This window comes from Carassius gibelio, chromosome A5, assembly GCF_023724105.1.
Source record: "Carassius gibelio isolate Cgi1373 ecotype wild population from Czech Republic chromosome A5, carGib1.2-hapl.c, whole genome shotgun sequence".
NCBI classification, from domain to species: domain Eukaryota; kingdom Metazoa; phylum Chordata; class Actinopteri; order Cypriniformes; family Cyprinidae; genus Carassius; species Carassius gibelio.
Genome location: NC_068375.1, coordinates 14,939,780 through 14,963,038, shown reverse-complemented (window position 1 = coordinate 14,963,038; position 23,259 = coordinate 14,939,780). Strand labels below are relative to the sequence as shown.

At 36.0% G+C, this 23,259-nt stretch overlaps 1 protein-coding gene across 2 annotated transcripts in view; it reads right to left on the bottom strand.

Moving 5' to 3' along the window:
• Positions 1-23,259, bottom strand: part of zswim7 (zinc finger, SWIM-type containing 7) — a 33,140-nt gene that overhangs the window by 9,437 nt on the left and 444 nt on the right. Inside the window, exons 2-4 of one of the 2 annotated variants that reach the window (XM_052591969.1) lie at positions 23,064-23,146; positions 21,649-21,670; positions 20,040-20,142 (exon numbers count right to left, since the gene is read on the bottom strand). In XM_052591969.1, coding sequence (XP_052447929.1) covers positions 20,040-20,142; positions 21,649-21,670; positions 23,064-23,139 — 201 coding nt within the window. In that variant the 5' untranslated portion in view covers positions 23,140-23,146. Of the gene's footprint in view, positions 1-20,039; positions 20,143-21,648; positions 21,671-23,063; positions 23,154-23,259 lie in introns of both variants that reach the window. The other variant, XM_052591968.1, reaches the window with a different exon arrangement.

The window sequence follows — 23,259 nt, the reverse complement described above, 5'->3', positions numbered from 1 at the left end:
AATGAGATCAGCATAAAGCAAACTAGAGGCTTCTGCAGACAACAGTGTTTACAGTGTTATATAATAGACTGTGAAGTGCAGTTGTGAAAGCAAGCTGTATTCAATGGTTGTTACCAAATGCAAGCTGTCATATTCTGTCTTTGTACAGAGATGGCTAATTGGGGAAAAGGGCTTCAGGCCTTACAGGATCAGCATCTTCATGATGTGTGCATTTGTAATGTCTTGACCCAGTGACTCTGTATAGCATCACCGAGTTTACCAGAATCTTTCTCTGTCTTCAAAAAGGTAACCAATCCAAACCAGGTAACCAAAACTCAGACATCATTGCAAAGCAAATCCATACTAATCAAGCAGTTTAATCCAAGTATTGTGAAGAGATACAAATGCTTTATATGATAACATTTAGTCTTTTATTCATATAAAAACACATATGGTAAACAATATACAGTACACTAATATATAGGGAAAAATAAAAACTTGTGCAAGCATCACACGCTACAATAAACCTAATTGTTTCTCATGCATGATATGCACATTTAAGTTTCCTTGTTTACCATATGTGATGTACTCTGTGTATGTGCATTGATCATTAGGGTTGGGGTGACAGACGATGCCATCGTCCATAGCCGATGGCTGATAGACATCACGATGTATGTTGGCACAACTGTTGCATCCGGTGTAGACAGAGTGTAATAAAGGCAGGAAACTCTACATGTCTGTCTGTTAGCATTTTTATTATGTTGAGAACCGTTCATCCAATCCACTTCACACATGGTGGGTGTCTTGCTGTGGGCCAAAGGGAGTGCAGTGTCACATTTTGGTGCAATATAGACATGTGACACATTCAGAATTAATAAACCTTTTACAAACTACAGAACATCGAATGCCAACCCACCAAACGAATATTTGAATATTATGTTCCAACCCTACTTGCATGGTGGATTTCAAACAATCCACTGTAATAATTCAACTGACAAACCAATTAAGCAAATAATTTAATCAATTGAAAGGTCTCAAATTGCAATTTAAATGGTTTCAAATGTGTAAATAAAGACACTTTTATATGTAATTAAATATTGTCCTTGTGCTAGTGAGAAAAAAAATAAAATACCTAGAATGTTTACATATTTACATATGATCAGTTAGAGCTGAAGATCTTTGCACAAACCCGACGGGACCCGACGGGTTCGGCTTAATTTATATCATCTTACGCGGACTCAGGTCGGGCTCGGGCTTGCGCTCCGGTTTGCGAGATAAACGAACGGTCATATGATGTTTCGATTAGCACGAGAAAGATGCAAAAATGGATGCTGAGTAGGTGTAACGGAGGCTTGCTTTTGGCGATTACGTTTTGGTTGCACCAGCAACTAAAGCAAAGTCTGAAGTTTGGAAAAGTTTTGACCACGTTTATAATGAGAATAATGAGTGAATAATGACGCACCATCAGTGAGCGCCGGAACACACTGAAGACATCTAGAGTGGATTCAATAATGTTCCTCCACAAAAACATGTAGGTTTAGTAATAATCTCTGTGAGTAAAAGTTTTTTAAATGATATCTAAATATTCATTGAGTTCACAGAGTATTTACGCTAATGTTTGCATTATTATTTTATTAAATGTCAGCTGCTAGTGGTGAAGCAAACCTGGCAGAGTCTTTATCTTAAATTTGTTTTTGCCAAATACCCATCTTAATTTAAAATTTATCTTAATTTGTAAAAAAAAAAAAAAAAAAAAGAAAGTCACGTGACATTCAGCCAAGTATGGTGACCCATACTCAGAATTCGTGCTCTGCATTTAACACATCCGAAGTGCACACACAGAGCAGTGAACACACACACACACACACACACAGTGAATAGTACTTTTAGAATTTAATGAGTACAGGTCCAAATAATGTAGCAAATTGGTTTATTTGCAAATTGGACTTTTAATAATTGTATATTTTCTAATATTAAAAATGTTTTTAATATTTCAAAATCTTTGGTTGCTTCCAGATTTGAATTTGAAGCCCAGATTTTCAGTGCGTTTTCAGACTTCTGGACCCCCAGCTACTGGGAGAGCATTTAACCACTGACACACAAATCAATCATATGTTTCAAACAAAACATAAAAATGATAAGTAGGCTCTGGATGGAAGACGGTGATTCCCACTGTGATACTCTCTTCTCCCTCATGGGACCTCTTCAAAAACAGATACTGTGCGGCGATTATGTTTGGGTTGGTTTGGTATCAAATCTGTCAGGCCAAAGAGATGTCAGTGACTGCCCTCCAGGGAGTGGTTGACTTTGGACTTCTGGGAAGTTAGTTAGACTTGTAGAATTAAAGGTTTAATTTACTGGCTTAAATCTAATATGCAGTGAAGGTTAGTTTTAGCTGGACATGTCACAAAAATAGAAAAATATGACATGATAAAAGGTGTGGAGTTTGAGCCCTAATGCAAATATTATTATTGGGATGGGACAAATGGAGAGGACATTCATTGGAAGAAAGCCCAGTCCAATCTGTTTTTGTTTTGGAAAAAAAAAAGAAAGATTTTTGTATGATATCCATGAAAAGGAAACCGAACAGGAAAGCATAGACAAGAAAAACTATTCATCATCATGCACTATAATAGTTATTTTAATATTTATTTATATTTTCTTCCTAAAAAAAAAAAAAGCTGGATGAGTTGATTGTTCAGACTACCAGCTGGTGACAATCTGGCTGAACACTTTGGACAAGATACAATGCACTAAAAATTTGTGGAGGACTCATAGGTTCATAAATAATAATTTCACTAAACATTCAGATTTTTAAGCTTTTAAACAAATTTGGGGAGTTCTAAAGTAAATATGATTTTTTTGAGCATATAACTACACTTTCTTAGAACATTGTAGCTTGTTTGTGGCTGGTCCAAGATCATTTTAAGTCTAATTTCTAAGGTCTATCAGCTTAGTCTTGATCCAAGCCTACTGCTAAATCACATCATCTTGGCCCAACTAGACACAAGCTGCCATCCTACATACAACTTATGTTACTTGGAAATGTCAATTACTCACTACTCCAAGTCAATATGTCTTATTTAAAATAGATACAGTACATATGTATAATTATACATATCTCTTTATTATTATTTCCCATTTTTATGGAACAAAATCTACTAATAGGCCAAAAAAGATACACAATTACAATGGAATATCTTGATTTGACAATTTTTTTTATTAAAAATATCAATGTTCCATCACATTTCCTTTAACTGTTGTATATCCCATCATTTCGTCATAGCTAGACCATGAGCAGCCAGTATTTCAAAATAATAAGAGTTTCTAGAGGACACATTAAAATGAAGCAGGTAACTAGGTAACAGAGCAATCTGCACTGCAATGCCCCATCTTGTGGGTTGGTTCTGGGTGATAGGTTCTGGTGTGAATGAACACCAACATCTCTTTTACCCCATAACCTACTCTATCATAAACTTCTAAAGTCTCTAAATCAACTCAATTATCGTAAAACGAACAAGAAAATAAAAACTGTTGTACAATCTATTACATGCCTTCTGTTGTCTAAATGACAGTTTATACTTTATTATAGGGAAGCAACGATACAATTTTTTCAGAACGATCAGATACCGTAAATTCTGAGCATCTGCCGATGCCGATCCAATCTGATAACAGCACGTTTTTTTTTTTATATACTCTGTGTTGACCTGATCATCACTCTTTTGAGAGTTAAACACAATCTACTACGTATAAACAACTTAATTTTAATGAAAAATAAATTACAAAAATATATCAATCCATAACAAAAATACTATTATAAACTAGGTTAGTAGTTAATTTAGTAGCAAAAGAACGCACAAGCAGCTCTGTTCGTGTTCATCTTCAGTTCTCTCTTCACAGCTGTTCAGTCAGTGTACTGTTTAAGTTAATTAATTACTCCGGGATATTGGTTAATTCTGACTCCGAGAGAGTGTCAGCCATGCTGAAAAAGTGAAAAACTTTAGTAATTTGTGGATTAATGCTTACTGGAGACGTGAACCGCTTCAGTTCGTTTGGTGAACTGGTTCAACCGGTTCACTAACAACAACCGGTTAAATCTAACGATTTGTTCGCGAACCAGACATCACTAGTACGAAAGGAAGAGATATTGATACATGGTGTATTACATTTGTGCATTAGTTTAATGAGCCTTTTAAGTTTTAAACCACAGTTACTGTGCGCTCTTGAGGAGAGTTTCATAATTATTATATTAATTTAAAGGGGTCATATGATGTTAATGAAAAGAACAACATTTTGTGTGTTTGGAGTAATGCAATGTGCTTATGCAGTTTAAATTAAAATATATATATATATATATATATATATATATGTATTTTCTGCAATGTATAATTGTTGTTCCTCCATGCCCCATCTTTCTGAAAATTTTTACAAAGCTAATCGTTCTGAAAAAGCAAGGTTTACATTGATTGGCCAGCTATCCAGTGCATTGTGATTGGCTAATACCTCAACCGTGTGACGGAAAATGTTACGCCCCTTAACATATTGTGATGCCTTCTCCCAGCATGAAGAGACAAAACCAATAAAAGCAATCTTTTTGCATGTTGTGTATCATGCTCCATAAACATAAAACCATGTCTGCATTTATGATCGGAGAAACACAAACAAGAAGCACTATTCTACACTGCTCAAATCTCATGTTTGAATCGTCAGTGGTAAATTCTATAAATATAAAAACTTACTTACAGTCTGTGAGTCAGAAGCGACAAACTGTCCTTGCAAAGTCGGAACTGCCCAACTTTATAGAATCTGCCTTGACGCCACAGATGCATTGTAGGCTATTGGTTCAGGAAACTGTCCTCATTCTCCATAAAATGCACTGCACATTCTGAATATTTGGGTTGAACTGTTCTGGAACAGAGTTGAAATACAACTTAACCACTGATTTCTAGTTGTGTCCGTTTTTGGAAGCCCAAACAAAGTAGTTTCGCTTTCACAATGAAACACACATCATCTCCGTAACAGCAGCGAGAATATTTTGGCGGTGTTATGCAAATCTTGCCACATCGTGACATGTGGGGGCGTGTAAGGACGAGGCGTTTTAGGAGGGCATGGTTGACTTAGCTTTAATAAAGAATAACTCTTTTGTCTGCACTGGACTGCAGGTGGTCAACGAATGAGAGGAAGTAGGGATGTAATGATTAAACGAGAGCCGGTTGAAAATCAATTCAAATATGTGACAATTCAAATCAGTTGAGATGCTAAACAAATCGCAATAAAATTAGGGGTAGGACTTTATATGAATGTATGTCTGAGGGGAAATTAATGTCTTTAAAAAATAAAAAGTTCAGAAGGTATTTTTTCTTTCCATCTTGCCTCTGCGTCTCATTCAGCTCATATGATGTTTGTTCCATGCAGATATTTTTTATGTATCTTTTCACAAAACTGAAGTCAAACCATTCTGTTTTTGCTTCAAATTAAAAAAATTATACAATCTAAATTTAGATTAAAAAATGTTGTATGTATGCAGCATCTTTGTTTGGATCATGATTAAAATGCAGTGGTTGCCACTATTTTAATAGAAAACAACACAGACAAGGCATTTGTTTATATGATAAGCTTTCTTTTACTTGTATTATTTATTGGATTTAGTCTATGTTTTAAAATTTCAATTAAGTTTTGTTATTTACATTTAAATTATATTTACATTTTGTTATTTAGCAGACGCTTTTATCCAAAGCTACTTACAAATGAGGACAACAGAAGCAATCGAAATCAACAAAAGAGCACTAATATGTAATAGTACATTATTATCATTTTATATTTCAATTACACAAAGAAACATGCAGCATTTTTTCAAGCAATAATAAAGGGACACAATTCATTTATCATTTGTCTTACATCGAATTTTGTTTAAAACAAATTCTGAATTAAATCGTGAGTTGAGTGAATCATTGCATCCCTAAGAGGAAGGTTTATTCTCTTAAACACAGCTTGAGAACGTGTCTATCAACTGAATTTGCCCCTTTCACACATTTCAACAACAGGACTGGGCCAACAGTCATAGAGCTGATCTAAACTTAACAACCGCTCTGAACATCCCCCACACTTCACACAGCCTGCGGCATATAGAGACAGGAGAAGTGATTACAGTAGATACTACCTTTCTGTACGGACATGCATAAACCATGAAAGAAAAGATTGTATGAAATGAAAAGTGGAGATCTGAAATCCCTGACGAAGATCATATACAGAGTGAATGAAATTACTATTTCAGCTAGTAACTGCTGAAATAAATGCACTTTATTTAACTATTATAAAGCTTTTTGCCTTTCTTAAAACTCTTCCTGGTATGTCACCACACTACTCACCAGAAAAGAAATCTCAAGCACACTGATTTGAATCTTCTTTTGCACTTTTCTGAAGATCGACAAGTGATTATGCGAGTATGTTACAGGTAGATATCTGCAAAAATGTGTTCAAGTCAACATTAAAAACATTTTATCTGCAGCCCATTTGACGCATGTGACGTGCAAAAGATGAACTTCGACATTTTAAAAAATGTGGTACAGAATGTATTGTGAGGAGAGGTTGTTGAAAGAATGAAGTCAGGTGGATGGGAGGGGAAGAGTGGAAGTAAAAGGTATGCGTGAAGTCAGCCGAAAGATTGTTTCAGAGGTAGAGCAGATAATTACACTTTGATTAAAGATTATAAACACGTTTTTCCCCATTGGAATAATATGCATGAAGAAACCGTTCAAAATATGCCAAGCTTTTAATTTCATGCTGACAGCCCATGGCTGCTTCTCATCCCTTTTATAGCATCAAATAAATGCTTGATGCCTGACAGCCTGCTGTTTAGTGCAGGGTGATAAATCACAGTAAGAATAAGAACATGCATTAAAAAAGCAAATATAGTTATTTAGATTTTATTGATTTCACAAGTGTCTCTATTCATTTGAAATCACTGCCAGCCTAGTCTGACCCTCTTATGTGTTTTTTTAACACCAATAACTGGTATGACAGTGCAGGCAAGCACAGTCTTGCACAAACTTGACTTTTACAGACATCACTATGCAGCGTCTTTACGCACAATTTGTAATTCCCTGTTTTGCAATTTCATGAGCAATTCCTAAGACTAAAACAGACTTATCTATAACTAGAGCCCGACCGATATATCGGCCGGCCGATATTATCGGCCGATATGAGCTAATTGCATTTAAATCGGCATCGGCGTTTATAACGGCCGATGAAACATGAGAAACAGTCTCATATTCTTCACTCATGTTATGAGTGTTGCATAGTTTGCCCACCAGAGGGCGGTCTGCAGCTCCAGAGTTGCAACAGCGCCAGAAATCCACAAAGAAGAAAGCGATCAGCCAAGCCACCCAGGTGAGTCTGTCGTTCGTCATGTGAAATGATTGTAGATTTAGTTCATACACTGTATATAAAAACGGTGTGGTAGTTCTAGTTAACGGTCCTATCATTATCACTTCTAAATATTCTGTAACATCACTTACAGCCGCTAATGCATTGCTATATTAGATTAGCCACAAAGCTAATACCATGTTTATCAGTGGAAGAGCGCGAACGTTAATAAGAGGTCGAACTATAAAGTTAGCGTTTAGTGCTTATTCTATTGCGGTGTGTTTCCCACATAATGACCGCGTAATGGGCCTTTCACACAGGACGCGGTATGCACAGCGCTTGGCCGCTGGGTTTAGCGTTGCCCTTCAGATACAACGCGATTTGCCCTGCTCTGCGCTATGGCGTAGGCGGAGTTTTAAAAACTTTTAGCGGGAGCTCTTTCATAGTCTGTTGTTCCTCTTTTCGGTCAGCAGCAAACATGTATCTGTCCCGTTGTAAGAAGCGAGCGATAGCGCTAGTCCTGCTGATGAGAATTAAGAGAGAAGCAAGGAAGAAGAGGCTACCCTCAGGCCCAGGGAACAATTTGGTGAATTCAGGCTGGTTACGTTACTCTAACGCTAATATAGCTTCCTTTTTAGCAGGCCCCTTAAATGCTTGCTATTAACTTGTTTGAAGGTGGTTCTTCTCAAAATTGACAGCGGTGTGTTCATGGCACTAACGTTAACCATTTTGATTCAGACTGCACAAAGAGAAGAGGAGAAGATATACGGGTCCGTTGTGAATGTGTCTGTGAGAGCAAATATAGTGTAGTTACAGTAACTACAGTAGGTGCGTCAGAAATGATTAAATCAGAGGGGACATGTAAATAAATGTGAGCTGAACAAGCGCTTTTTTCTTTTCTTTTTTTTTCTTACATATTGTTTCAAAGCAGCTTTACAGACATAACAGGAAAATGTTGAAATAATATTGTTAAATATAAGGAGGTTAATACCTATTGCTTGACAAATAAAAAAATATATATATATTTCTCATTTTTGCCTATGTAGGAGATCCCTGTTTATTATTATTATAATTCTAATGATGACATGAGTAATGATACATGGTGATATTATTAATACACATGCTTATTCTTTCTATGTCTCTCTTTCTGCCCTACAGATGGCTGAAAAAGGTGAATGATGTAGCAGCAAAAGTGTGGGACTACTTCTGCAAATACTTTAACTTTAACTTTAGTATTATAATTTATTTACAGTACACACACAGACTGTTAAAATCAGCTTCAACTGGAAGAAAGTAAAAGTGTTAAATGTTTAAAATCAGACTGTTTTTTGATCGTTAAAAAATATATACTTTTGATGTGCAATTGTTTAGTGATTGAGACCGTAATCTAAGGCTTTTTTTTACATAAATCCCTTCTGGAAAATGGTTTATACAGCCCACATACATAGAACAGGCAGATATTTTGCCATTGAATGTTATGTAAGTGCAGCTTATAGGAAATGGGTCTAATATCCAGTTTATTTTCAAAATCAAAATATCGGCTTATAAATCGGCTCTTTTCAAGTTAATATCGGCATCGGCATCGGCCCCCAAAAATCCATATCGGTCGGGCTCTATCTATAACATACAATTTCAACTAACAACTTGGCTTTTACCAAATAAAAATAACCTCTTAAAAATATCAACATCATCTCAAACTACCTGCATTCTTTCCATAGTTGTCCTAAAGTGAAACAGCCCACATTGTTAAGGCACAACAAGGATATTTGGCACAGGCTAATAAAGCAGCTGGTGTGGCAAACACTGGGCATTATTTCCCAGTGACCCAAAGGCCAGAGGAGTCATTAGTGTCAGCAGAGCATTCTCACAACAGCCTGCACTGATCTGCTGCTGCCAATGTGAGTCAACATTAGAGAGGAAGAGACGTTCACCATCACACCAAGAGAGAAGCTGGCCATGTCCTGTTTACTTGTCCTTGTGCGTTAGCAGAAAGTCAAAATCAGAGGCAAAGGGTCACATGTAAAGAAGTTTACATTTGTAATTTTAAAATAAAATCCAGAATTAAAAAAATAATAAGTACACTTTTTAAAAAGAATCTTATCTTATCTTATCTTTCAGGCACAGTAGATGTATTTAGCAGTTCAGGAAATCGAATGAAGAAACAAACAAAAAAAAAAACACTACAAACTTCACTGTGTTCAATACGATGATGTATCGTCACAGAGATTTGACGATATGAGTATCGATACAGCTGGCCCTGTATCGATACTGTGGCACGTGTACTCTCTCTTCACTGCGGATAAATGCGTTTGCTTTCTGAAAACACCAGTAAAGACAGAGAGAGAGAGATGATGTGTATGTATGAATTACCACCATTTAGTCGCGTTTCTCTATTAACAGTGAAGCTGTGGCTTTAATAAATTTAGAAACAATGATGCTATCAGCTCCTTGTTGAGAAAGATAATGTAGTTCTTGAGTGATTAAGCTATGTGGTGCAGTACTAAAAAGGTTTTTTTCTGAATGTCCTAATGTGGTTGGATCATGATTTGTGTGTGTGACTTAAAAGTGTGTGCGACTTAAAGTGTGTGCATTGGATACAGCGACGGCAGTGCATTGGTATAGAACTCTTCTATTTTTTTATGTATAGATTGTGTTAATTTGTGCAATGACAACCTACCAGCAATGTAAATATGAATATTACAGAGGTCAACTGCATCTTCTGCCAATAGTTAGAAATGGCTCTGTAGTATGCAGTGCTAAATAAACAGTTTTTACTAAATTCTACTGAAGTGAAATTCAGTGCAGTCCTGTATTGTGATATGTATCATTTTGTGACTTTGCTGGTGATACACATCCCTACTTTACTGTATAAATTAAAACTCTGAATTAAACCCTATACAAACATATAAGACTTTTCAGATTTTTTCTGGGACATTTCCCTTTTAAATTCAAATTTAACCACCATGTCCTCAGCGGTCAATAGAGACTCCTATGTTTGTTGGTGTATCCCATTCCCAACACACAACATTTTTAATGGCTCTTTGGCACTGACATCTCCAGCAGCTACAGCAAGAAAACAGTAATGGCGGACCGCTGTTTCCCACTCAGGACTGTGTATATGCTAATAGGGCAGAGAACGTCACAAATAAGTGGGACTTTCACAGAGTATAACATCATAGTAGTGAGAAATCTGGAACTGAATATAAAATAATGTATTTTTGTTATTGCGAAGTGCAGTGTTCCGTGAACGTAACTTTAGCACTGAGGTAACACTTGATGTGAATCCCGTTGTACAGTAAATTGAGACAAAGGTGCCAGTACTGATGTCATGATATCATGCTCTAATGTACTTTGGGGTGGTTTTTAAAGCAGTGTAATTTCTGTCCTCCTGTACTAGAGTCACCAAACAGAACTACAAAAATAGCATATAGTATAGAATGCTTTCTTCTACAGGTCACTCAAAGAGCTCTATTTTCAAGCACGTTTCGGTCAGAGAAAGTGTTTGAGATCTAGATCAACTATGAAACTACCTCATTCTGTCAGGCAAACATCTATCAGCACGTTATTTCTTGACTCCACCCGCACTACAGTAGGTCAGGACTCAAAGATGGTAAGTGAAGGTCAGCGAGAACACTATGGAAGCTTGACAGCAGCCCCAGGGCAGGATGATATTATGCAAAGCTGATCTTAATACAGTATGACAATCACAATGACATATTAATGAAGCCTCTTTCCCCAGAGAGGGGCTGACTGACAGGATATTAGCCACTGGTTCTAACAGAAACTGCAGAGTGACCCACCGTAGAACGTATGTTACAGCAACGCCGCTGGATTTCTGCATGTGCTCTGCAGACACGTACACAAACTTACTCGCCAACACACAACCCCAGGGCCCAAAAGTAATCTGTTGACTTCTTTCCTTATTTGCTGAGCTGATTTAAGAGGAAACTTTAACCATGGAAAACAGATTTGTTTGTACCACACTCTGAAGCGCGCTGACAACATAAACAGGTTAGACTAAATGTTTATGGAGGATGAGAAGAACCTGTGGCACTTTCTACAGAGTTCTGTGGGCCTGGATATCCCTGCATCTGTACTGTTCCTCTTGACTAGAAGACAAATATTAAATCTACATCAATGCACAACAAAACTCACATTCACCTTTGCATTCAGTATGAATGAGCTCCAGAACTAAAGATGCCAAAAAAAATCCAATTTAGTGTTGGGAACATGATCAGAACAATTGAGCACCTTAGGGTACTCAGACCGCAGAAGCACTGATCTCTACACAGCACAGCATTATACATTTATCCACAACATAATTTCACTTGCTTTGTTTTCTTTCTGTACAAACTGCTCTACGTAAAATCACTCTGATCATTCCAACATGCAGGAAATATTCTAATCACCCTAAAAACAACTGTGCCACATCTTCACACTAATGCTAGAAAATACTGTTGGATTGCATATTAAGGAACTTAATGCAGACAACACTCTCACATTTCTTTGTTCCTGTATTGTACCTCATAGTCAAACAGCATTTTTTAAAGATGATCTTGAAACATGTCTTTAAAAAAAATCATAATGTTGTAATATTTTATTCTGATTATTATATGATAATACATTTTGCTTAGAATTCAGAATCTGACAGAGTAGAGAAGAACTGAAAATTTGGCAACTAAAAAAAAAAAAGGTCAAAATCGGTGACATTTAATTAGAATCTATTTCATGCAAACAACGTGGAGAAGCTTCAACAGGTAAAAGTGCAAGAAATTACATGTTCAATTAACTTTTTTACATTCTAAAATTCTCAGCTAAATAAAAAAGTAAACTTTGCTTATGGTGTTGAGCTAACACAATTTTATTTGGTGCATTACAAATATGGAAAGTACAAAACATAAAAGACTTAAAGAATGACTTTCCCTTTGGAAACTAGAATAAAGAAGGACTTATTTATGTCCAGGTCTAGCAGTAGAAAAGAAATCAAAACAGTATGTGTTGAATACACCGTAAGCTCTGCAGATCACAGACTCGATGAGAATTTGAACTGAAAAAATAAATACAAATGTCTGAGTCATGTTCAATGCCATCATATTATTGAACAAAAACAGAAGAGATTCCTGGAAAATACCTAAGATTGAAATTACAGGAATTACATCACTTTGTAAAATAAGTCAATTGAGTCTAGAATTACAGATGACAAATAGAGATGATAACTGCACACAGACATCAATGACTATCTAAAGCAGGAACCATAGCAGGTCATAAAAAGGGCTGTTAACTTTTATTACTACACTTTGTTTTCTGGTAATGTTTGCTCTTTATTTGCTTTTCTTCTGTGCTGTTTCGTAGTAGGCGTTTTACAGAAACTTAACCCTGTGTAAAGCCATATGCTGAGATCTACGGTCAGTCACGTGAGGAATTATGGGGAAACCAAGGCAATTTCGGCCACCTACGGCCTCCTGGACATTGGCTGACCATTCTAGACACTCTGGGACTGAGAGTACATGAGGAGTTCATTGTGGGAGGTGTTGGGATGTCTGACTGTTGACCGTGGTGTGGACATTTTCAGGGACTGACTGGTCATAATAAACTGAGGGGATTTTAGGTCACTCTGACTAATGCATCACATTTGAACTCTTTACTGGGCCATTAAACTCTCTATTTCAGCACTAGTTTGTTCTCACCACAGTACTGAAAAAAGCTCCAAAAGTGGCTGTGGTAAACTGAGGGGTGGAGAGGGAAGAGGTGAGACAGACACCACATCAGCTTCTGTTCCAGTCAGTTTTATTTTACTGTTAGACGGTTAACGGCATTTGAGTTTCCCACAAATTCGCACAGCATACCACCATTACATGCAACAAAATGATCAAATAATGTATGGTCGTAAGTAGCGCTGGTAATTTAATGAGTTAATTAGATTAATTATGTAGAAAAATAATGCGTTAAAATTATTAACACATTTGCCCCAGACCTATGTGGATCATCTTCCATTTTATACAGTCGATTAATGACTAATATGAGGCAGAGCAACAACTTACTGCATGATGGAGCCTAGAAAATATCCCTCAAATTCAAGCTATGGAGCAAAATGCACCTGTTTGAAATTATCTCATATTTACATCACATAGTTAAGAAATATCACACAAGTAGGCTAATTGTAATATCAAACGAGTGCAAATGTGATACTCATCTTATTAAGTTCATTAAGACGTTAATATTGTGTTATTTTAGACACAATGTTGTCCGTTTTGCTCAATTTTGCCAACTATATGCGTTAGCTTTGAAGTGGCGCTGCACAGACCGATCGGTGTATGACATCCAGTGGTGGACAGTAAGGGAGTAGCTTTACTTCGTTACTGTACTTAAGTACATTTTTCAAGTATCTGTACTTTACTGGAGTAGTTTTATTTTGAGTAACTTTTACTTCACTACATTCCAAAGCATAAAATCATATTTTTGACTTCACTACATTTCCTAAAACATATCGTTACTTTCTATATATCACGTGCTCCGACACGCAGAAGCGGTGTCTGATTCATCAAGAACGAACTGAGTCTTTTCAAAATAAACTTTTAAATCGGATCGCGAATCGCACCAAACGATTCGTTTATGAATTAGAATGATCCGATTGCAGCTGTTCTGGAGTCGACCACTCACTGATTCAAATGAACCATTTAGAGTCAGTAAGAACCGGGAGATCTTGTGAGCGCGCGTGCGTCTGATGTTGCTAAAAGTAAGTTATTAATGTCGAAATTTAGGATTAATTATTGTAACTGAAAATCATATTTAGGTCAAAATTGTCAGTTGTTTGGGAACTAAATCCGCTGTAAAGAGTGATCTGTTTAAGCCCACTGAAATGCTCGAGTGCAGATGATGCAGACACATCAATCAGCGTCTCTGTGTTTTAGGTAAAAAAAAAAAAAAAAAAAAAAACACACATTAAACTAACACAGATTACATAAAAATAACTCGTGCAAATTCCCCGCTGCCGTAATATTAACAGTTTTATTAAAATGCTACCATGTCCTATGTGACGTCTGTTTTTATATTGTTTATCAACAGTAACGTTATACATATGTATATTCTTTGGATTAACTAGACAAGTAGACAGACATGAATGTTTATTCATAACCGTACTTAAAATAAGTAAATATTGTTTGCTGATGCTAACTGTCTACCTAACAAGCTTGCTGGTGCTAACTTAAGGTAATTTTTTATAAATAATGTCCAAATATTTTTATTCAATATTTTAAATTTAAATTTATATATAGTTTACATCTAGGGACAAAGGAAAGGATGTGATGTTCAGAACAGGGTAACTACAGTAATTATCAAATTGGGGAAGAGATGCACCCCGTTTGGCCAGGGGTGTTTTTACACCACAGACAAGGTTTGAGAAGGAAAAAATCATTATGAAAATATAATTATATTTTCCTTAAAATGTTCTTCCTAACTTCAGGCCTTATTATCATGTCATATATAACTGTGATGTTCTGTAAAACAACAAACTTTAAAATACTTTGTTCTTACTGGTGAAAATCAGATGGTCATCTCTGTTTTCTCTCAGGTACATCACAGTGTAAGCTTCACAGTGAATATTACTCTCGTCAATGAAGTCCATATCAACAACAAAAATATATCTTGACTCCATATAGTGGTTATTTTGGAAAAAATCCCTGGGCCCGTATTCATGAAGAATCTTAATGCAAAAAGTAGCTCCTAGTGACAAAATTCTAAGAAAATTCTTAGAAATGTGGGCGTTTACGCTTAAAATTAAAGAAAAAATCCTAGTAAAGAAAAAGTAATTCAGAAAGCATCTTAACCCTTAAAAGAGGTCTTAAGGTCAAACTTGTTAGGAGCACAGATGAGGACTTTTAAAAGGCTTAAGAGTTTCTTTAGCAGAGGAGAAGAAGAAATGTGTTGCAGACAATGAATGACAGTGAGTTAATAAGACGGTATAGATTATATAATAATTTATAATTTGATATATAAATTAAAGTAATCACTACATTACGATATTAAAATGCAACAATAAAATGCAACAATGCAATAGTGATGATTTGGGTCTGTCACAACCTTCTGTAAGCAGAGTGATCACACAAACAATTACAGCACTTTCAGAACATCTTATTGTGTCGCAGTTCATTTAGTTTCCAATGGACATTCCCACCTTGCAGGCTCAAAAAACTGCATTTATGAATATAACAGGCTGATAGGTGCGCACAAGCAGGGAGAATGAACCGTTAATAGTTTGTGCTATACGCTCCCATGTCTGCTTCTTGTCTCTTGCTGTGACACCCGGCCCAAATTTTCCTTTAAGAATGGCCTTGTGTTTATCCACTAACTGGGCTAACAGTAAACACTGTTCCTCTGTCCAGTTTGGCTTTCTCGCCATTCTTGGTAATGATTCCATGTTTGATACATTAAAACCAACATTCAAACCGCCTCTTAAATAGGACAGCAATCACTGTAATTAGAAAGAGTGGAAAATTTTTTATCATTCTAGGCCAATCAAATACCTTATAGGAAATTACAAGCATGGTAAATAAAAAAAGGATTTATATACACACTTATAATGTGTGTGTGTGTGTGTATGTGAGAGAACGGTCAAATAGGAAAAATTACGCATGTAAAAGTGAGAATTAGAATAGAGCCTATACTTAAAATCACTCTTTTTTTCCTTCTTGGACAACCAACCAATCACAGTCTTCAAAAGATTGTGTCATACATAGCAACGGGGTCAACCCCGCCTCCTCACTAAGATGAAAGTTTTTGTCTTTTCCTTACTCAGAGTTGCTCTCAGATCGGTCCCGAATCGCTTTTAAGCTAAGACTCCTACGTAAAAGTTTTCTGAGAGTTTTCTGAGAGGATTCTTAGAATCTTTATGAATACGGGCAAAGGTATTTTGAGCAGTAGGATTATTTTAAAAAAATATGTGCTAGTATAAAACTTAATTAAGTAGCCTATATAAAATTTCAAACATCTATCTTTCAGTATTTTTTACTTAAGTACATAAAAAATTGAGTACTTTTGTACTTTCACTTGAGTAAAATTGAAAAAGGAGTACTTTTACTTTTACTGGAGTAATATTTTACTATACGCATCTGTACTTTTACTCAAGTACTTGATTTGGTGTACTTCGTCCACCACTGATGACATCAAAGTACAGCGAGAGCGATTCAAAAGCACAAGGAGTCGTCTGCTCTCTAAAGCTCTTACAGTACTTTGATGTCACACACCGATCGATCTGATGGTGATGAGCCACTTCAAGCCGAAAAAGCCTAATGATTCAATGAACCATTCATAAAGAACCATTTACTTCACTCCTGAATGAAGTTGGGGAGTTTTGTGGAATGTCATAAAATCAAGAATATTTTATTTGCTCATTCTCTTTAACCTTTAATTCACTTAAACACAAGGGAACAAAAATGCACTGTTTTCATTGGCCAACTTAATTTAATTTGTAAATATAAACAAACTTTGATTTTGATAGCTGCAACACACTCTAAAAAAGTAGGGACAGAGGCATGTTTACCGCCCAGTTACATCAACTCTCCTTTCAACACTAGAAACACCACAGGGTAAAATGTACCAATGGCTGGCTGTTTTTCACACGTACGTAACAGATTTTCAATAAAATATCCAAGTCTCTCAGTAATTGACTTTTACTGAAATTGTGTTATTTAAAATCCCCCATTGTGAAAAATTGTTTAGATAAAAGACTTAAACTGCCAAGGGTTGCATAATACCTAAAACCATCAGCAGGTAAACTTTACCCATGCACATGACTACTGTTTTAAAATGGCTCAAAAAACGTATCATGTCACTGTATTATGCCACTCTCTTGACAAAGTAATGTTTAGAGTCATTAAATTATTATTTTAGTCATCAACAATGTTTTTTTCCTGTAGTTTTCTGTTCAATAGACCAAATAGAAGCAATTATTCACCGCACTCCATATGATGTATGATGCATTTACAAATTCAAGCACACAGTTTTCGCCTAATTGATTATTCATTTGTTTATTTACATCATTTATTATCTTGGGGTATATATATAAATAATTTTCATAATTTTCATTCAATACATCACAGATGTTTATTTCAGGAAATGGTCAGACTAGAATAAATAGCAACAGTAGCAAACAACAGATTAACAAAAATCAATAACTGATCCAAAGTTTGGACATTTAGGAGTAGGCTAAAATAAACCTTGAATTCATTATTATTTTTTGGTTTGCAACTTTTATTGTTTATTGTTCTCTGCACTATTTATTCGAGTCATGATATCATAGTATTACACAACCCAAATATTTATTTCCTTCTATTTCTCATTGTCATTGCAGTTTGGTTTAGCCTATACTCCCGTTAAGAGAATGTGTAGCCTGCTTAAAATAGCTGTGAACATAAAACAACAGGACAAAACAATTAATGACTAAAATTAATAATGTCATGTCTCTACAAATTACTTTGTAGAGACAGTGGCACAATACAGTGATAATGTGTTTTGTAGCCCCATCACAACAGTAGTCATGTGCATGGGTCAATTTTTCCTTTGAGCTACTGTTAATTACAATGTTTAACTGTTTGAAATTAAGGATACTAATTAAAGTTTTGCAAGCAAAATGTGTGTCCAATCTCACTTGATACAAGACTTCAGATGCTCAGCAGTCTGTGATCGTCATTGCCTTATGACTGGTCATACATTTTCAATAGGAGACAGATCTGGACTGCAGGCAGGTCAGTCTAACACATTCAATCTGTGTCAACTAAATCACACTGTTGTAGCACATGCAGAATTTGACCTGGCACTGTCTTGATTAATAACCATGGACTTCCAATGAAAAACATCATCTTGATGGCAGTATATGTCTGTACAATTTCATTATATGCCTCCATGTCAATGGTTCATTCGCACAAGTTCCAGTCACTCATGCCGCCCCATACCATGACAGATGTTTGTGTTTGCATCTGTTGCTGGTAAAATCTGGATGGTCACTCTGGGTCTGAGAAATCAACGTCCATTTTTCCTAGAAACAAGTTGAAATATTGACTCAACTGAACACAGCACACATTTCCACGCTCTTTTTGACTAGATGAGCACTGGCCCAGAGAACCCCACGGCATCGCTGCATATAATTGATGTATAGCTTGCTCCTAGAGCAGAGGTCGCCAACTGGCAGACATACTGAAATAATAAGGGGTCGCCTTTTGACATTATGTAATAAATAAATGTCAAACGCTGTTTTCTAATAAAATCCAATTTATATCAATCATATCAAGGTCAGCTCAGTAAAGCCGTTTGGGTCCTGCGGCGTCACGTTGCTAGTACGGTTAACACAGACGTGCAGTTGTGTGTACAGTGAAGAAAGCAGCACGCAGACCGATGAAACTTTCAGTGTGTGAAAAACAATGACATTCTCAAAAATTTGTGAAGTTGACGGATTAGTTGTATCAAAATTAATGCCATATAAAAGTCTTAAATGCTACAAGAAATTAATTATGAATTACGAAATTATGATTTCCAGAGGTCTTAAATTTGAGGAAGGAAAGACAAGAATTTAAAAACAACTTGCGACGGCTGTGATTTCATTAAATAAATATGAGAGCTGTACGTTTTAAAGTCAGGTGCTGCACTGCTTTGTGTACTGACGTCACCGGGGAAACAGCTATAGAAATATATTGATGTGTTAATTAATATAACAACTGATTGATGATAATTGTTTAAATTAATATAACAATTGATACTTTTGACTCCTTCTGAAATGTGTTTTTTATATATATATATATATATATATATATATATATATATATATATATATATATATATATATATATAAAACATTTAGTTTTTGTGAAAACCTGTATCTGAACTGTAAATCATACTTTTTACAGTCATTTTTATTTTGTGCGCGCAGGTTTTAATGTCCCGACTTTTCTGTAATTGGGGTTGCACCAATACATACATATCCAGTGATAGTTATCATTTAACGTACAAAGAGAGCACAGATTTCTGTTGCATTTTCTCTACCATTTGAGATTACTTTGCAGAGTTCACATCAAGGAACTCTAAAGACAGCGTTTGTGTTGGAGACTCATTGGATCTATAGCAAACACTCACTTGCAATCTAGGCATCTCTCTACTATTGTACATTTCTCACAGTGTGAAGCATCGGTCATTGGAAAGCAAAATGTGCTGTTGTGAATATTTAGGAGAAGCATCTAACAGGAGAAGCATATGCAGTCTGGTGAATAATTATGTGACCATGTTGCATCACTGACGTACCATAATGTGTGAAAAGGTGAAGACGATGAAATCACAAAGCTATTTTTTGACATGTTCACAGGCCATAAATCAGTTGTAGTAAAGTTCTGTCAATGAGCCAAATCTCCATATTACAGCCAAACCAATTTTACACATTGTTAAACAAGCATCATGTTTGGGTCCTCGCTGCTGACACCTTCACCTGTTGTAGCTTATCTATGTTTTGTATTGTGTGGGATGCAGACAGTCAAAATGTGTTTTTGTCAATGATTTTAGCCTTTCAAAACCAAGAATTTTTAAATGTTGCTGTTTTTCCTAAATATTTTTGGCTGCAGAAATTGATTAATAGCAGCCAAACATGTTTAAAAGAAATTTTGTTCAGCAGCTGTGTGGAAACAAACTGACATGAGACATTTATTCACTCCTACCTGAAATGCATTTCGACCGCTAGGTGAGGACACACATGTGACAGAGCGCTGGTCCACCAGGTCCAATGCCTGAAGAGCACATGGGCCGAACACAAACCGCAATCTGTAAGAGCAAATAAACTGAGACTTAGAAGAATGTTTCACCCAAAAAATGAAAACTTTCTAAAAATTTACTAACCCTCAGGGCTCAGGCCATCCAAGATTTGGAGAAACTGAGTATTACATCACTCGATCACCAGTGGATCTTCAGGAGTGAATGGGTGCCGTGAGAATGAGAGTCCAAACAGCTGATAAAAACATCACAATATTCCAAGTAATCTATATGTCTACAGCCGACCAATTAACATCTTGTGAATAAGAAACAAATCCATCATTAAGTGGTTTCAAATATAAACTGATGCTTTTTGCCAAAATGCTAGTCCATAATCTAGTATAATTTCCACCAGTGTTAAAGTCCATCCCCTGCTGTCCTCGTACACCAAAATCTACCAACATATTTGTTTAGAACTCTTTTTGCTTGTAAACAGTGATTGCTTTCTGCATATTTCTCTGCTTAACTTCTCCGTAGAAAGCAATATTATACGCAGAGGACTCTGAAGTTAAAAACATCTTGATGGATTTATTACCAACATGAAGCTTTTTACATCACAAGATGTTCAATGGACTGAAGTCATGTGGATTACTTGTGGATTCTTGTGAATATGGTGTGGATTACTTGCAGTTTATTCTATCAACGGTTTGATTTCAGATTCTGACGGCACCCATTCACTGCAGAAGATATATTGATGAGTGAGTGATGTAAAGCCAAATTTCTCCAAATCTGTTCAGATGCAGAAACAAACTCATTTGCATGCATCTTCGATGGCCTGAGAGGGAGTACACTTTCAGTAAACTTTCATTCTGGGTCTACTATTTCCTTTAACTGTACAGGAAACCATGCTAGGTGAGATAAGTGACATGCACACAGGAAGACGGGAGGCAACAAACTTCAGGTCTCACTTCAAACACAAAGCAAGTTCAGTTTCCTGTCTTGAAATAAAACTCAAAAACAATGCCAATAAATGTCTCAAGCCTATAGCAATTCACTGCACAGTGAAAGTATGACCAGTGTCATCTGAACGTCATCCAGGCATATTTAAATAATGTCTGAGAGAGATGCAAACCTAAGTGAACACATGACGCAATGATGATACTGAAACCACAATCAATTGTCCAATAAAGCAAAAAGTGATGTGAACAGCCATTTATGGAAGAATGTGATTCCCACAGAAGAGTAATTACTGTGGTTTAGTGCTTGCCTCGGTGGCAGACTGATGAATGTCACTGTGGGTTTGAGGATGCTTTCAGAGTCATGATTTATTCAGACAATGATGTCTAGAAAGAGAGCCCTGGGTAAAGACATGCATGTGTGCTTGATAAAGCTTGTGCGGAGTATTTCCGGAAACAAGAGGTAAGATCTGGTTTCTGTACAGTGTTCATTGGCAATAAGACACATCAGCAATAACACTCCTCGACTTCAGGTCAAGAGGTCAGTACTCTGCAGATCAAGGCCACATATCACAGTGTGGTAAACGTAATCTGAGCAGTAGAAGATGTGGAAAATACTTACGCTATTAGTAGGTCATCTGGTACTATATGAAAGAAAGAAAAAAAAGAGATAATATTAGTTAACACTGTTTTATAAAAGTGAAAGAATTAAAGGCACAAAGCATTTTTAAATGAGGAAAAGCAGCATATATGAGTACATGAAACATAACATCTGGAAAAAATTACTTCTTAATAGTTAAGTGCATGTTAAACGTAATAATATAACCAATTATCAGTCATTCAGAACAGCCTATTTTGGTTGTTTATTTTGGTAACATGGTTCTCTGGAGAAATTGAAAAAAAGACATCTCAATCTCAAAAAACTCTGCAGACATCTTTACTCCTCTAATCACAACTCCCTTGATGCTTCTCTCTGGCATTGCTTGACATCAAAATTCCAGCAGAATAGTGTCATTACTCTTATTCGAATGTTCTGCGTTAAGACTTTTCTGCAAACATAAGGATTTCACAAAAACTCAAAGAACAGTGACATTTTTACACACACTTATTTAATACAAGGCTTTGGATAACTGAGCATTTAATTAGGCAATAAGCTCTGAAGAACATGATACTGTAGGAAAAACCTGTATAAATCCCTATACAATGAAGTGAACCCTATACAACAGGCAAACACTTCCAGTCCAGTCCAAAAAAACAGGTGATGTCTACTTAAAGAATCATGAAGCACTGTGAAAATAGACGCAGCTGGTATAAGTGCGCCATCCGCTGTCAGTAATAGAAATTGGAGCCATTTCTACTGTCCTGTCTAAAGATTCGAAATGTTCACTGACTTAACTGTTCACCTCCACACACTCATTTTTATTATCAGACCCGAACACTTTTCTTATTCTTTTATTTTACATTTTTGATCGATATGTCTGCTGTTCAAACGTATGAGACACAATGGGGTCCAAATGTCTAAGAACACACTGACAATTTTTAACCAAGAAATAAATGTCAAATTAAATTAAATCCTTGGTAACACTTTAGAATAGGTAAGACTTGTTAACTATTAACTACGACATTTCTCTCAATAAATTTTTAATTTGCTATTAATAGTTAGTAAGGTAGTTGTTAGGTTTAGGTATTGGGTAAGATTAGGGATGTAGACTAAAGTCAAGCAGAATAAGGCATTAATATGTTCTTAATTAGCACTATGAATACATGGCTAATATCCTAGTAATATGCATGCTAATAAGCAACTTATAGGTGTTACCTATTCTAAAGGGTAACCACATCCTTCACGAATAATATAATTTGTGAAGGAAAACAATGTATTACAAAAATACACAATAAATGCAAATTTTCACTAGATCAGAGACTTCAGCAGCCCATGGTAGTGTGACTGCAGGAGGTCTAGTTTTTCTGCTTTTCAGCTGCAGATGTGAATGAATGTTTCATCACTCAGACATCAGTGAGCTTGAGGTTCACACTTACTCTGCTTTGTCTCCGAGTACGTTCTCTGTAGGTCTCTCAAGAGCTGCTCAGCAACAGAAAGCAGAGATGAGCCCATGATGCACCTGAAAACTCAAATAACCACAAGCATGAGTTTTACATGTCTTTGCATAATAATTTACGTTACCGTACGTGATTTTAAACTTTGAAAGGGATGTGTAGTTATATCATGTGTTAG